This window comes from Gopherus flavomarginatus, chromosome 20 (genome assembly GCF_025201925.1).
Source record: "Gopherus flavomarginatus isolate rGopFla2 chromosome 20, rGopFla2.mat.asm, whole genome shotgun sequence".
NCBI classification, from domain to species: Eukaryota; Metazoa; Chordata; order Testudines; family Testudinidae; genus Gopherus; species Gopherus flavomarginatus.
In genome coordinates this window covers 5670927-5684856 of record NC_066636.1, presented here as the reverse complement: position 1 = coordinate 5684856, position 13930 = coordinate 5670927, and the positions used below count along the sequence as shown (strand labels likewise).

Sequence of the window (13930 nt, the reverse complement as noted above, 5' to 3'; positions counted from 1 at the left end):
CTGGCCTTACTCATCAATGTGCGGGAGCTGAGAGCAGTCCGTCTAGCATGCCACATGTTTTGAGACCATCTCCAAAGCCCTTATGTATCAGTGTTCACGGACAACACAACGGCCATGTTTGACATAAACAAGCAGGGCGGAGCACGCTTCTCCATCCTTTGCCAAGAAGCCATCCACCTTTGGAACTTTTGCATAGCCCAATCGATCGAATTGGCAGCGTCTTTTCTCCCAGGAGTCCAGAACACCCTGGCGGATCACCTCAGCAGATCCTTCCTGTCTCACGAGTGGTCGATTCGCCCGAATGTCATCCATTCTGTTTTCCGGCAGTGGGGCTTTCCCCACATATACCTCTTTGCCTCCCGAGAGAACAGGAAATGCCAGGTGTTCTGCTCCTTCCAGGGACGCTCCCCGGGCTCCCTCTCAGACGCATTCCTGATTCCGTGGAGGAGGCACCTACTTTATGCCTTCCCACCGTTTCCACTCGTCCACAGAGTCCTACTCAAGCTCCGCAGGGACCGCGCCCACCTGATCCTGATTGCTCCAGCGTGGCCAAGGCAGCACTGGTACACCATGTTGTTCGACCTCTCAGTGGCAGACCCGATTCCCCTGCCACTCTGGCCAGACCTCATAACACAGGACTTCGGCAGGCTTCACCATCCGGACCTGCAGTCCCTTCATCTCACAGCATGGTTGCTGCATGGTTGAGCCAGTCTGAATTGCGTTGCTCTGCCTTGGTCCAACAGGTGCTCTTGGGCAGTAGGAAGCCTTCCGCTAGGATGACATATCTCGCCAAGTGGAAGCGTTTCTCCTGTTGGTGCGCTCAGCTTAACTTAGTCCCCAGACAGGTGTCCGTTCCCACTGTCCTGGACTACCTTTGGTCCCTAAAAGAGCAGGGCCTAGCGGTCTCTTCCATAAAGGCGCATCTGGCAGCCATTTCTGCCTTCCATCCGGGGGAAAATGACCGATCAATCTTCTCTCACCTGATAGTTTCAAGGTTCCTCAAGCGATCGGAATGTTTGTATCCTCAAGTTAGACGCCCAACCCCTACCTGGGATCTAAACCTGGTGCTAGCCAGGCTTATGGGTGCTCCTTTCGAACCACTGGCCATCTGCTCGCTGCTGTACCTTTCCTGGAAGACAGCCTTCCTCGTCACTATTACTTCGGCGAGACGAGTATCTGAGCTTTGGGCTTTGACAGCAAACCCCCCATACATGGTTTTCCATAAGGACAAGGTACAGCTGTGACCACACCCCTCTTTCCTCCATAAGGTGGTGTCCGCCTTTCATGTCAACCAAGACATCTTCCTCCCAGTCTTTTTCCAGAAGCTGCATCAATCGCATCGGGAACAACTGCTACACACCCTGGACGTCCGCAGGGCTCTAGCCTTTTATATCGAGAGAACCAAACCCTTCCGAAGGTCACCTCAGCTCTTTGTAGCGGTTGCAGACCAGATGAAAGGCCTACTGGTCTCTTCCCAATGGATTTCATCTTGGGTAACATCTTGTGTCCGCACATGCTATGAATTGGCTCACATTCCGGCTAGCCACCTCACCGCCCATTCTACTCAAGCTTCATCTGCTGCCTTTCTGGCCCATGTCCCCACCCAGGAAATGTGTTGAGCAGGTACCTGATCATCCATTCACACCTTTGCTGCTCATTACGCATTGGTTCAACAGTCCAGAGATGATGCAGCATTTGGCTCAGCAGTTTTGCATTCTGCAACATCTCACTCCGACCCCACCGCCTACGTAAGGCTTGGGAATCACCTAATTGGAATCGATATGAGCAAGCACTCGAAGAAGAAGAGACGGTTACTCACCTTTATAACTGTTGTTCTTCGAGATGTGTTGCTCATATCCATTCCAAACCCGCCCTCCTTCCCCTCTGTTGGAGTAGCCGGCAAGGAGGAACTGAAGGGCCCTTGAGTTGGCAGTGGTATATATCCAGTGCCATGATGGCGCCACTCAAGGGGGTGCCCGGCCAACCCACCGAGTGTTGCTAGGGTAAAAATCTTCCGAAGAACGTGCACGCAGCACGCACACACCGAATTGGAATGGATATGAGCAACACATCTCGAAGAACAACAGTTACAAAGGTGAGTAACTGTCTTATATCGATGCAAGATTAAAGGGTAGACCTGGCCAATAAAATTGTTTTCACTTCACAAGGCAGTTGTGAGTAGAGCTATGCAAATAACTGGTTCTTTAATACACGGCTAGTTCTGAAAATATTGACAAAAATTCTGTTCCACCTGAAAGGAAACTTTTTGTTTTGTTTCTGGGCAATAAAAAGCCAAGGAAATTATGGGCTAGGTTCATGCAGTTGCCAGCGGCGCTAATGACTCCTTTTAGGTCAGTGGGTGAGCACTCCCCTGGGATGTGGAAGACCTGGATTCCATACACCTTCTGCCTGATGGGGAGAAGGAATTTGAATTTGCTGGAGAGTCCCCTAGCTACTGGGGTAGGGCTATGCTTAAAATTTAGATCAATCTAAGGCAGGGGTAGGCAACCTATGGAATGCGTGCCGAAGGTGGCACGTGAGCTGATTTTCAGCAGCACTCACACTGCCCGGGTCCTGGCCACTGGTCTGGGGAGATCTGCATTTTAATTTAATTTTAAATTAAGCTTCTTAAACATTTTAAAAACCTTGTTTACTTTACATACAACAATAGTTTAGTTATATATTATAGACTTATAGAAAGAGATCTTCTAAAACATTAAAATGTATTACTGGCATGTGAAACCTTAAATTAGAGCGAATAAATGAAGACTCGGCACACCACTTCTGAAAGGTTGCCGACCCCTGATCTAAGGCCTGGTCTACACTGTGGGAGCAGAGGGGGAATCGATCTAAGTTATTCAACTTCAGCTAGGTGAATAACATAGCTGAAATCAACGTACTGAGATCGACTTACCGTGGTGTCTTCACCGTGGTGAGTTAACTGCTGCCACTCCCGTGTTGACACTGCCTGCACCTCTTGCAGAGCTGGAGTACAGGAGTCGATGGGAGAGCGCTAGTCTAGACACGATAAATCAATCCCTGCTGGATCGATGGCTGCCCGCTGATCTGGTGGGTAGGGTAGACATACCCCAAGCTATATCTTTCAGGGGTCTGAAACACACACACACACACACACACACACACACACACACACACACACACACACACACACACACACACACACACCCTGAGCAGTGTAGTTATGCCAATCTAACCCCTGGTGTAAACACAGCTAGGTTGACAGAAGAATTCTTCCATCAATGTAGCTACCACTGCTCAGGGAGGTGGATTACCTACCTCCATTGGAAAAACCCCTTCCATCAGTGTAGGACGTGTCTGGACCTTGACACATCAGCAGCACATAGCATCTGTAGTGTAGAAATGTCCTCAGTCTTTCCTGTTGAAGCTGTTCCACTTTGTATAAAATACGTGACTAGTCACTGGCCCAGAGAGCAAGAATAAGAATGATTCTATACCTGGCTGTTAAGCACTCAGCTGGGGCAGAGGAAGACCCACATTCAAATTCCTGCTCCATTGACTAGTTAGTTATACAAAGTAGAACAGCTTCAACAGGAGAGACTGAGAATACCTTTGCCCTAGAGTAGCCTAGTAGGTGCTAAATGTGAGACCAGATTTTCAATCTTGCTTCATATCAGGCAGTGGTGGGAATTGAACCCAGGTCTGCCACATTCCAGGTAAGTATCCTAATGACTGGGCTAAAGGTTATAAAGGAAACTGCTCACACATATGACCCCTTGTGCATCCAGCCTGAATTTTTTTTCCACCACAACTATCCCTCCAATTTTTATCAAATATAGAAATAGTTTCTGGTCAATGAAAACTGAATTTATGAGCAAGTACATTATTTGTGTGAGATTTTTCACCCAGCTCTAGTCTTTAATGCTTCAACTGCGTAGCACTCCTTGGATAGAAGGAGCTTTAGAAAAGGAAAGGGCTATAGTAGGGGGCAACGGGATGAAATATTAATGCACTGGGTTACCCTTCACCCAATTCAGAAATATAAATTCTGGAGCCAGAGCATCCATAGCTGCTCCGTGGAAATGCAATTATTTCATCTTGAATGAACTGCATGAAATCCTTGACAACCTCTACTGTATGTTTTCCAGGTCAATGGTGTCTTTGTGGACCTGCCCTTCTCCCATCAGCACAAGTTCAAGGCCTATATCAGCGGAGTCCATGGCTTTATCCAGACTGATTTCGACCTGAGAGTGAGTTTTGACTGGTACAGCTATGCCAGGGTCATCATACCCAATACATACGCCAACGCAGTCTGCGGCCTCTGTGGCAATGCCAATCAGGACCCCAGCGACGATCTGACCATGAAGAATGGAACTCAGACATCTGATGAGATTCAGTTCGCCGACAGCTGGAAGGTGGGGGAGGTCCCAGGGTGCTCGTCTAGCTGCACCGGGGACTGCTCAGTCTGCAGTGAGGCTCAGAAACAACCCTATAAGGGAGACCAGTACTGCGGGGTCCTCACCCGACAGAACGGGCCATTCAGACAGTGCCACGGGGCCATCGACCCAGCTCCCTTCTTTGATGATTGTATCTATGACACCTGCCAATACAAGGGTCACCAGGACACACTGTGCACCGCAATCAGCGCCTATGCCACATCCTGCCAGGCCAGGGGCATCTGGATAGGGCAGTGGAGATCAGCCTCATTCTGCAGTAAGTGTCGCCTGTAGGATTCTGCATTAGGGACTGGTTACTTCACATGTGCACCAGCGCCCTCTGCAGGGTGGGGTCAGAGTTTTAATTTACAGTGTGCGATATCTTTGTTACAGATTCTAGACCTAGACATTTTCAACATGCAATTAAAATTTTAGCCCCTGAAATATATTTTTCATTCTGTGTCATGTTACTTAATGTCTAGACTGTAAACTTTGTCTTAGAGCTCATCTTTTCTGTTCCTGCTGTTTTCATGGCTTGTCTACATTTACAGAGCTGCAGCTTCACAGATGCAGCTGTGCCACTGTAGCACTTAGTGAAGACCCAACCTATGCCGATAGGAGAGCTTCTCCCATTGGCGTAGTTAATCCACTTCCCTGGTAGTCGGTAGCAATGGCAATGGGACAAGCCCTCCTGTCGCCGTAGCACTGTCTACACCAGGAGTTTGGTCAGTATAACTGTGTGGGTGTGGATTTTCCACATCCCTGAGTGATGTACTTATACTGACATAAGTCTGTAGTGTAGACCAAGCCTTACACTTTGCCTTTTCAGAGTAAATTGAATTAATACTTTGGCATTTAGAGAAGTAGAAACATTTTATAACAGTCATTAAGTCCTGTAAGTCACTGTGAGATAGGTAAGTATTGTTTTCCCCATTTGATTGGCTGGGAAAATTAGGGAAAGAGCTGACAAATTATTTGGCCAAAGGTTTCCTCCATAAATAGGTGGCAGAGCTAGGAAAAGAACCCAGGAGTTCTGAGCCCTCCTGCTTGCAACATAATGCATGAATGCAGACTCCCACTATTCTAGTCAAGAGGTGATCCTTTATCCAACAGATGGGAATAGAACCCAAGAGTCCTGATGGCCACTCCCCTAATTTAATCACCAGACTATACTTTTCGCAGAGATGAAACTAGGACCAGGAGTCCTGATTCCCAGTCCCCTGCTCTAACCATATCCTAAAGGATGTGAAAAGAAAGAGACTTTCAACAACATTGACCGAGATGATCTGTTAGTTCAACTACGTTTCTCCTCTCACAGAAATTCAAATTCTCTCTGATCTTTTTCGTCAGGACCCACCTGCCCCCTTAACTCTCACTACGAACTCTGTGGAACCAGCTGTCCTTCCAACTGCAACAACCTGTGGGCTCTAGATCGGTGTGAGAAACCCTGTGCTGAAGGGTGTTTCTGTGATGCTGGATTCACCCTGAGCGGTGACAAGTGCATCCCCGTCGCGCAGTGTGGCTGTGTGCACCAGGCCATGTATTACAAGAAGGGAGAGGAGTTTTACCCCAGCGCCTCCTGCCAGGAACGCTGCCTGTGCAAAGACAATGGGGTCGTTGAGTGCCAGGAAGCCTCCTGTGGAGCCAATGAGGAGTGCAGGGTGGAGAACGGAGTCCTGGGCTGCTATGCCACAGGATATGGAACATGCGTCACATCTGGTGGATCTCACTACATCTCCTTTGATGGACGGGCCTTTGACTTCCAGGGCTCCTGCACTTACACCTTAGCCAAGGTCTGCAGCAGAGACTCTGGACTGGGAAACTTCTCTGTGGTGGTGGAGAATGAGAGCCCTGGCGGTGGCCAGATGGCTGTGATGAGGACTGTGGTGGTGTCTCTGCATGATTACACCATCACCATGGAGAGGGGGAGGAAGTGGAAGATTGCGGTAAGTCCTTGTTTGCGATTAGTCTTAAATAGCACTAATGGTATGTGTGTGTGTAAAACACTAGGACATTGCTAAGTCTCCACCAGTGATGGGTGAATTTCTCTCTCATTGGCACAGGTGGGTGGTGAGCTCTACACCCTGCCACTGGCTACGGACGATGGAAAACTTTGGATCAACCAAGAGGGGAACAACATCATTGTCCAATCAGCCTCTGGCCTTGAAGTCTTTTATGACACTGCCTCCTACCTCCTAGTGTTCGTCCCCAGCACCTATAAGGGACATGTGTGTGGCTTGTGTGGCAACTTTAACGATGACAAGAATGATGATCTCCTACTGCCTGGTGTGAAGAGTACCCAGAATGTGGATGAATTTGTCACCTTCTGGAAGGTGCCTGTTGAGGATGCCATATGCTCTGATGGCTGTGGTGAGAAGTGCCCCATCTGTGATGCAGCCCAGACAGCACCGTACCAGACTGAGAGCTCCTGTGGGCTGATCCTGGCCACCTCAGGTCCCTTCAGAGACTGTCACTCAAAAATCAATCCTGTTCAGTACTTCAACCACTGTCTCTATGACATGTGTGCCACCAACGGAAGGGGAGAGACCCTCTGCCAGAGCCTGCAGGCCTATGTGGCTGCGTGCCAGGCAGCTGGGGCCAAGATCGAGACCTGGAGAACTGCCTCCTTCTGCCGTAAGTCTATAGGTCAACCTACAATCTGTACTTCATTAACCCATAGCTGCTGTGGTTCTTGTGCTATCCAATCTCCACAATGCCTCTCAGACTTCTAGGCTAAGTAGGAGCTTCTGTTTATTTAGGTGGGAGACCTCAGCTTAACTTGGCTTTCTATCTGTGATGGTCGTAATTTACTTCTGTCCCTCCAGCCCTTGCCTGTCCGGCTAACAGCCACTACGAGCTGTGTACCAGATCCTGCGATTTCACCTGTGCCAGCTTGTTTGCCCCTGCCCAGTGCACCGGGAAGTGCTTTGAAGGCTGCTGGTGTGATCCGGAATACGTGTCCGATGGGGAGGCATGCGTCTCCATGGACAGGTGTGGCTGTGTGCACAATGGACGCTACATCAAGGTGGGTGCTGGGTTATTGGTCCGTCTGTTCTCCCAGATTCTGCCATTTTCCTCTGACAATGGGATTCCCAACAGGGGTTAGAGTGACTATATAGTAGCATGTCTTGTATCCTACTATGTGGCTACACCTAAAACCTAGAGCCAAATCTTGCCCTCAGGGTCACCCATGCGACTTCCACTGCAGTCAATGGCAGCTGTGCATACAGAATGTGGGGCCCATCATTTCTATTACAGAGATCATAGAATCATAGATGATCAGGGTTGAAAGAGACCTCAGGAGGTCATCTAGTCCAAGCCCCTTCTCAAAGCAGGACCAACACCAACTAAATCTTCCTAGTCAGGGCTTTGTCAAGCCAGGCCTTAGAAACCTCTAAGGATGGAGATCCCACCACCTCCCTAGGTAACCCATTCCAGTGCTTCACCACCCTTCTAGTTAAATAGTTTTTCCTAATATCCAGCATAGACCTCCCGCACTGCAACTTGAGACCATTGCTTCTTCTTCTGCCATCTGCCACCACTGATAACAAGGATGGTCTTCTATATACCGGGACAGGGCTTTGGAATAACCAAAGTAAAGGCTGCTCCCAGAAGATCTTTTCCCAGCTTTACACTGAGCTCAGAGCATCCCATGGGGGTGTCAGGTCTTTGAGAGTTTCATTGGTTCTGTGTAATTGCCCATGCAGGCAGACTTAAGCAACGATGCTCACAGTTTATGGACCTCATTAAGCAGCCTTGGAGGGTTGATCTAAAGAACTTACCAGTAACCTGGGATGTAACATGATTCCCAGAAGGTGCTGAGCATGGGCTCAGATCAGACAGGTATCCAGATAGCCAGGTATTGAGATGAAGTTTGTTTGCAGGAGATTGTAAAACAGAGTTGGAAGGAAATACCATGAGGGAATGAAACTGTCCAGTACGTTGGAGACTGAGCAAGTGTAAAGTAGGGAAGTGTCTAGGGAATGGGAAATAGGCCATTCCTCTCCAGGGGGTCTAACTCTGATCCAGACCCAGGCTAGGAGGACTGGCTGGCTTAGAGGGACAGGGGATGGGACACAGGGCCTCGTTTTTCTAGGGGTGCCAACTCTGAGCCAGCCTCAGGTCAGAGGGACTGCCTGGCTTAGTGGGTTGGGGAAATGGGACACAGGGCCTTTCTCCTCTAGGGGCATCTGACTCTGATCCAGCCCAGCGTGGGGGGACTGGTGGGCTTAGGTGGGTGAGGAATGCAAGATGGGGCCTTTCCCTTCCAGGGGACCAGCTCTGATGCAGCCTTAGTTCAGGGGGCAGCGAGTGAAATATGAGGCTCTTCCCCTCCAGTCTGGCTCCTGGGAAACAAGAGCATTGAGTGTATGTAAAGGAAAGTGTTGGTGGGATTCAGCCTAATTTCTGGTTGGCAAATCTGCCTTTCACATGAAAATCAACACTACAGCTGCCCCCTTGTTGTCAGCCCTTGGGCAGGGGATGTTGCTAGGTGTTGGGGCTTGATGTTATTAGACCTCAGTGTGAAGACCGGTCAATCCCACGCCTGGCTTTCTTTATCTCTGCTGTATCCTGCTCTTTCTCTCTGTGATCAGCCTTGCTGAGCTATTGCTTCTGGAAGGTCCTTGACATCTTCCCTCTATTGATCCTCTCACGGCAGGGCTTTCCCATAGCTCTATATACTACTGCTTCCAGTCCCTCCTGCCGAGGTGTGATTCCCTTTGCGTTCACTTAACAAAGTTGTTTGTCTGGGTATTTCCCTGAAGGCCGGGGAGAGCTTTATCTCCAGCAACTGTTCCAAGAAATGCACCTGCCACGCTTCAGGCAAGGTCATCTGTGAGGAAACAAACTGTTCTGAAGAGGAGAAATGCATGCTCAGGAATGGAGTTCGCAGCTGCGTGAAGCAGGTGGGCCAGTGCAAGCTGACCCCAGGAATATGGTTCACCTCCTTTGATGGTGTCGAGAAGGAAGTCCTCCTTGAAGGGCCCTACGAGGTGTCTTCTCTCTGTGAAGGGGTCGACCTCCCCTGGTTCCGGATGGTGGTCAGTGTGTTCACAGAAGGTGGCGTGGCCGTTCCTGATGGCATCTCCGTTTTCTTCAGTGAGGGTCTGATCCATGTCAATAAGAAAAAGGAGATTTGGGTAAGAGGAGGCTGGGTTAGCACACCCAAAACAAGGGGGAGGGGGAAGTCACTGTTAAGATCCTTGCTTTATTGAAGGGAAGTGATCTGCCCAAAGTCATACGGTGAGTCAATGACTGAGTTGGGAATAGAGTGTAGGACTCCTGTTAGGACCCTGCTCTAACCTCTAGACCCAGAGATAGAACCCAGGAGTCCTGGCTCCCAGCTCACCTCTATTAGACCCCACTTCTCTCTCAGAGCCACAGATCGAACCCAGAAGTTTTGACTCCCAGCCCCCTACTCAAAACTACTAGACCCTATTCCCTTCCAAGAGCAAGAACCCAAGAGTCCTGGCTCCCAGCTCATTCCTGTTCTAATCCACTAGACCCCACTGCTCTCCCAGTGGTGGGACTAAAACCCATGCATTCTGAATTTTAGCCCACTCATCTAACCAGTGAATTATGCACCACACAGAGATGGGAGTCACTAACCTCCTCCTCTAATGGTGAGCTTGGTGCTCAGTGGTGTAGCCAGGTGGAGGGAAGAGGGGGAGCAGAAAAAAAATGTGCCACCTGATGCAGTGCTTTTACTGACGAGGCAGCACTCTGGGTCTTCGGCGGCAGGACCCTCACTCACATTGCAGGTCTTCGGCGGCATTTCAGTGATGAAGCGTCAGTGCTGCCGAAGACACCCGAAGCGAGTGAGGGTCCTGCCGCCGAGGTGCCGCCGAAGGCCCGGAGCACTGTCCCGTCAGTAAAAGCACCGCAGCGGGTGGCGCCTTTTTTTTCCTGTTCCTGGGTGAGTAAAATTAAAAAGGCGCCCACTGTGCCAGGCACTGCCCAGACACAGCAAGAGACAGTCCCTGCCCCCCTGAGATCAGGGTCTCTATCACACAGAGCATACAACTAAATAGACACTTTCCTGAGAACCAGTTGAATAGTTATTCTGGGCTGGATCTCTGTGCCTCAGTTGACTAATGGCCCCAATTTACTTCCCTTCACAGTCAATATGATTAGATCTGACCCACATTTCTTCTGACTGAAAATGAAGCATTCGACTGTAAGCTCGTTGGGGTGAAGACTGTGCTTTTGGTCTGAGTTTGTACAGCCCTTGGCACAAAGAGGTCCTGAACCACCCCTGGAATTCCAGGTGCTGTTGCAATAGAAACAGTGCCCCTAATTACGGAAATGTGAGCTAACAAAGACCATGTTAGGGTCAGAAAAAAGGGGAGATGACTCCCTTAGTCACACCATGCAATGAGGAGAAGAATTGGAAAGAGACAGGCTCATCTCCCAGAGTGAGGGGCAGGTCCTGCTTTCAGTTACATCAGTCTCAATCCAGATTTACTCCCCTGACTGCAATGGATTTACTCGGGTTTTACACTTGTTTGAGAGCAAAATCTGACCCAGTGATTCCAGACACCATTGCCTTGTACTGGGGCCCATAGCCTAGCTCTGTCTCACTCCCTCCCATGGTGCCCAGCTTTTCTCTGACCTCCTTGTCTGTGCCTTCCAGGTGAGAGGGCATCAAAAGCAGCTCCCAGTGAATGTATCCAGAACCTTGTCTGTAAGTGAGTCTCAGGGCACCATCATGATTGTCCAGGGCTCTAGAATAAAGATTCTGTTCAGCCTGAGCGGGGAGGTGACAGTGACAGTCAGTGAGAGCCTGGCTAACAAGCTGTGTGCACCTTGTGGGAACTTCAATGGCGACATCTCCGACGATTTGCGGCTGCCCAGCGGGAAGGTCGTGGGGAACATCACAGAAGTGTTTGAAACTTGGAGGGCACGAGACCTCTCAAAAAGGTAAGATGCTTTCAAAGGGCTGCTCCTTCTAAGACAGCATGGCCATTCACTCTCCACAGGTGTGATCATGTGGTTGGCCTGGTTCATAGATTCCATATGTTCCGAGGCGAGAGGGGTCATTGTGACCTGCCTCGAAAGAATTCCTGTTAGAGCAGATCTTTTAGAAAAGCATCCAGGCTTGATAACAGAATGTTCAGCACTGGAAACCACTGGCCATGGCTACCTGCAGTGCCACTTTTGTTGAAGTAAAGACAGTGGCTTTGCTTCTGTTCTGTGCCACCTTTGCTCTGCTTCTGCTTCAGCCCGTGGCATATATTAGAGAAGCCACGGGCTGCTTTGGTTTATAACAGGGCTGCTTCACAGCCTGGATCAGCCCAGAATTGCTGCAGGGCCGCAGACTGTGAAAACTGCCCGTCTTGCCCTATGACCCATACACTGGGGCTTATGAGGTGAACAGCACAGGTCTGCACCTGCCAGCCCTACACTGCTCCTTCCCTGGGGCAATTCTTGTGTAACTTTTACGGCCCCAGAGTGAGGTGCGGGGCTGGGGCAGATGCTCTCAATCACTGTAAGGACTCTGAGGTTCTTGATGACCCCAGTGTTAGTGGAGTGTGACAGGTTGGATCACAGAAAACTCCTTGGGAACTGCCAACTGATGTGATGAGACTACTTCTAACCTGTCTTCCCTGACAGCTTAGGACTCCAGAACCTCGCCAGATTGAACCAGACACACTAGCCTGTTACAAACCCAGACCCAGGTCCAAACCACATCCCCCAACAGCTGCAGACTTAACTGAAAACAAGTCTAACACTCAGATGGCCAGCTCCCGATGGGGTCCAAACCCCAAATAAATCCGTTTTACCCTGTATAAAGCTTATACAAGGTAAACTCATAAATTGTTTGCCCTCTATAACACTGATAGAGAGATATGCACAGCTATTGCGCCCCCCCCAGGTATTAATACATACTCTGGGTTAATTAATAAGTTAAAAGTGATTTTATTGACTATAAAAAGTAGGATTTAAGTGGTTCCAAGTAATAAGATAGAACAAAGTAAATTACCAAACAAATTAAAATAAAACATACAAGTCTAAACCTAAGAAAGTAAGGAAGTGATTATAGATGAAACTTCACCCTCAGAGATGTTCCAGTAAGCTTCTTTTACAGACTAGCCTCCTCCTAGTCTGGGTCCAGCAAACACTTACACCCTCATGGTTACTGTCCTTTGTTCCAGTTTCTTTCAGGTATCCTTGGGGATGGGGGGTGGGGTCAAGACGCTATCTCTTGAGCCAGTTGAAGACAAAATTGAGGGGTGTCCAGGGGCTTAAATAGAATTCCTCTTGTGGTGGAGACCCTCTCCTGTCTCCTATGCAAAATCCAGCTCCAAGATGGAGTTTTGGAGTCACGTGGGCAAGTCACATGTCCATGCATGACTCAGTTTTTACAGACAACAGCCATTGCCCACATGCTATCTTGAATGTCTCCAGGAAGACTTCTTATGTGGATTGGAGCACTCCAAGATGCATTGTCAGTTAAGTGTTTATTGATTGGGCACTTAATTTGCACACTCCTTTCTCAAGAAGCTGACCAAATGCTTTACTAAGGCTACTTAAACTCAAAGAAGTACCCAGCCAATATTCATAACTTCTAATACAAAAATGATACATGCATACAAATAGGATAAATATATTCAGTAGATTATAACCTTTTCAGAGATATGTTCTATGGCATATGTAGCAGAAAACATATTCCAGTTATGTCATATTTACATTCATAAGCATATTTCCGTAAAGGATTATGGGGTGCAACGTTACATGGTGTTTACTGGATTTCATTCCTGTTTGCTGGAGGGAGCCTCATAAAATATTTTGAGGTGGTTGGATGAAAAGTGCTGTCAATCTCAATCTGTGACCCGGCAGGAGGGACTAATTTTTGTCTTTCTCTTTCTCTCCTAGCAATGTTTAAAAGCCACCTGAGCTGCAATGGACCCCGCCCCATTTCCCTTCCCTGCATTGGACTGGGCTGGCCAGTTACTCAATAACAGGTCATAGCTTAGCACATAAACGTGTGTTCCTTCACGTAGGGCTCTCCCTGCAGCGTGGATGAGTTCAGTGGTGCTGGGTGCATGACGGAAAATTTCATCTGGACTTGTCAATAGAGACGTTTGCAAAGGTGTGTCTGAAGCAACCGGCTCTGGCATACCTCGGGAAATGGCTTTCGTGTTCCGCTTGGATCTGACTGTGCTAAGATCCCTTCACAGCGACTGTTAAGGCCTCTTTGTGCTGCCAAAGTGGAATAAAGGAGCCTCAGCATAATGCGACTCAGGCTATTTGTCTCTCTTCTCAGCACTAGAGTGGTGTAAAGAGGGCTGGGTAATTGGGAATTCGGGCCTCGGCCTACTGCTGATACACTGCAGGGACTGTGGGCGAAGGTGCCTAACCACAGTCTCCCTCTACATCAGCACTGTGTGATAGGCGATGCCTTTTCTGACCTGCTCTTCCCCCGAGATCCACACGTGGGTCATGCCCACAAATCATTCCCATCACCTCTGGCTTTCCTCACCAGGGAATTAACAGCACCGTCACAGAAAGGT

At 49.0% G+C, this 13930-nt stretch overlaps 1 protein-coding gene across 7 annotated transcripts in view; it reads left to right on the top strand.

Annotated features, from left to right (window-relative positions):
* Positions 1–13635, top strand: part of LOC127038134 (IgGFc-binding protein-like) — a 121036-nt gene extending 107401 nt beyond the window's left edge. For all 7 annotated transcript variants that reach the window (XM_050930570.1, XM_050930569.1, XM_050930571.1 and 4 more), the window contains 7 exons: positions 4128–4692; positions 5766–6361; positions 6479–7049; positions 7241–7440; positions 9182–9556; positions 11050–11336; positions 13293–13635. In XM_050930570.1, coding sequence (XP_050786527.1) covers positions 4128–4692; positions 5766–6361; positions 6479–7049; positions 7241–7440; positions 9182–9556; positions 11050–11336; positions 13293–13302 — 2604 coding nt within the window. In that variant the 3' untranslated portion in view covers positions 13303–13635. The remainder of the gene's footprint in view (positions 1–4127; positions 4693–5765; positions 6362–6478; positions 7050–7240; positions 7441–9181; positions 9557–11049; positions 11337–13292) is intronic.
* The last annotated feature ends 295 nt before the right edge of the window (positions 13636–13930 follow it).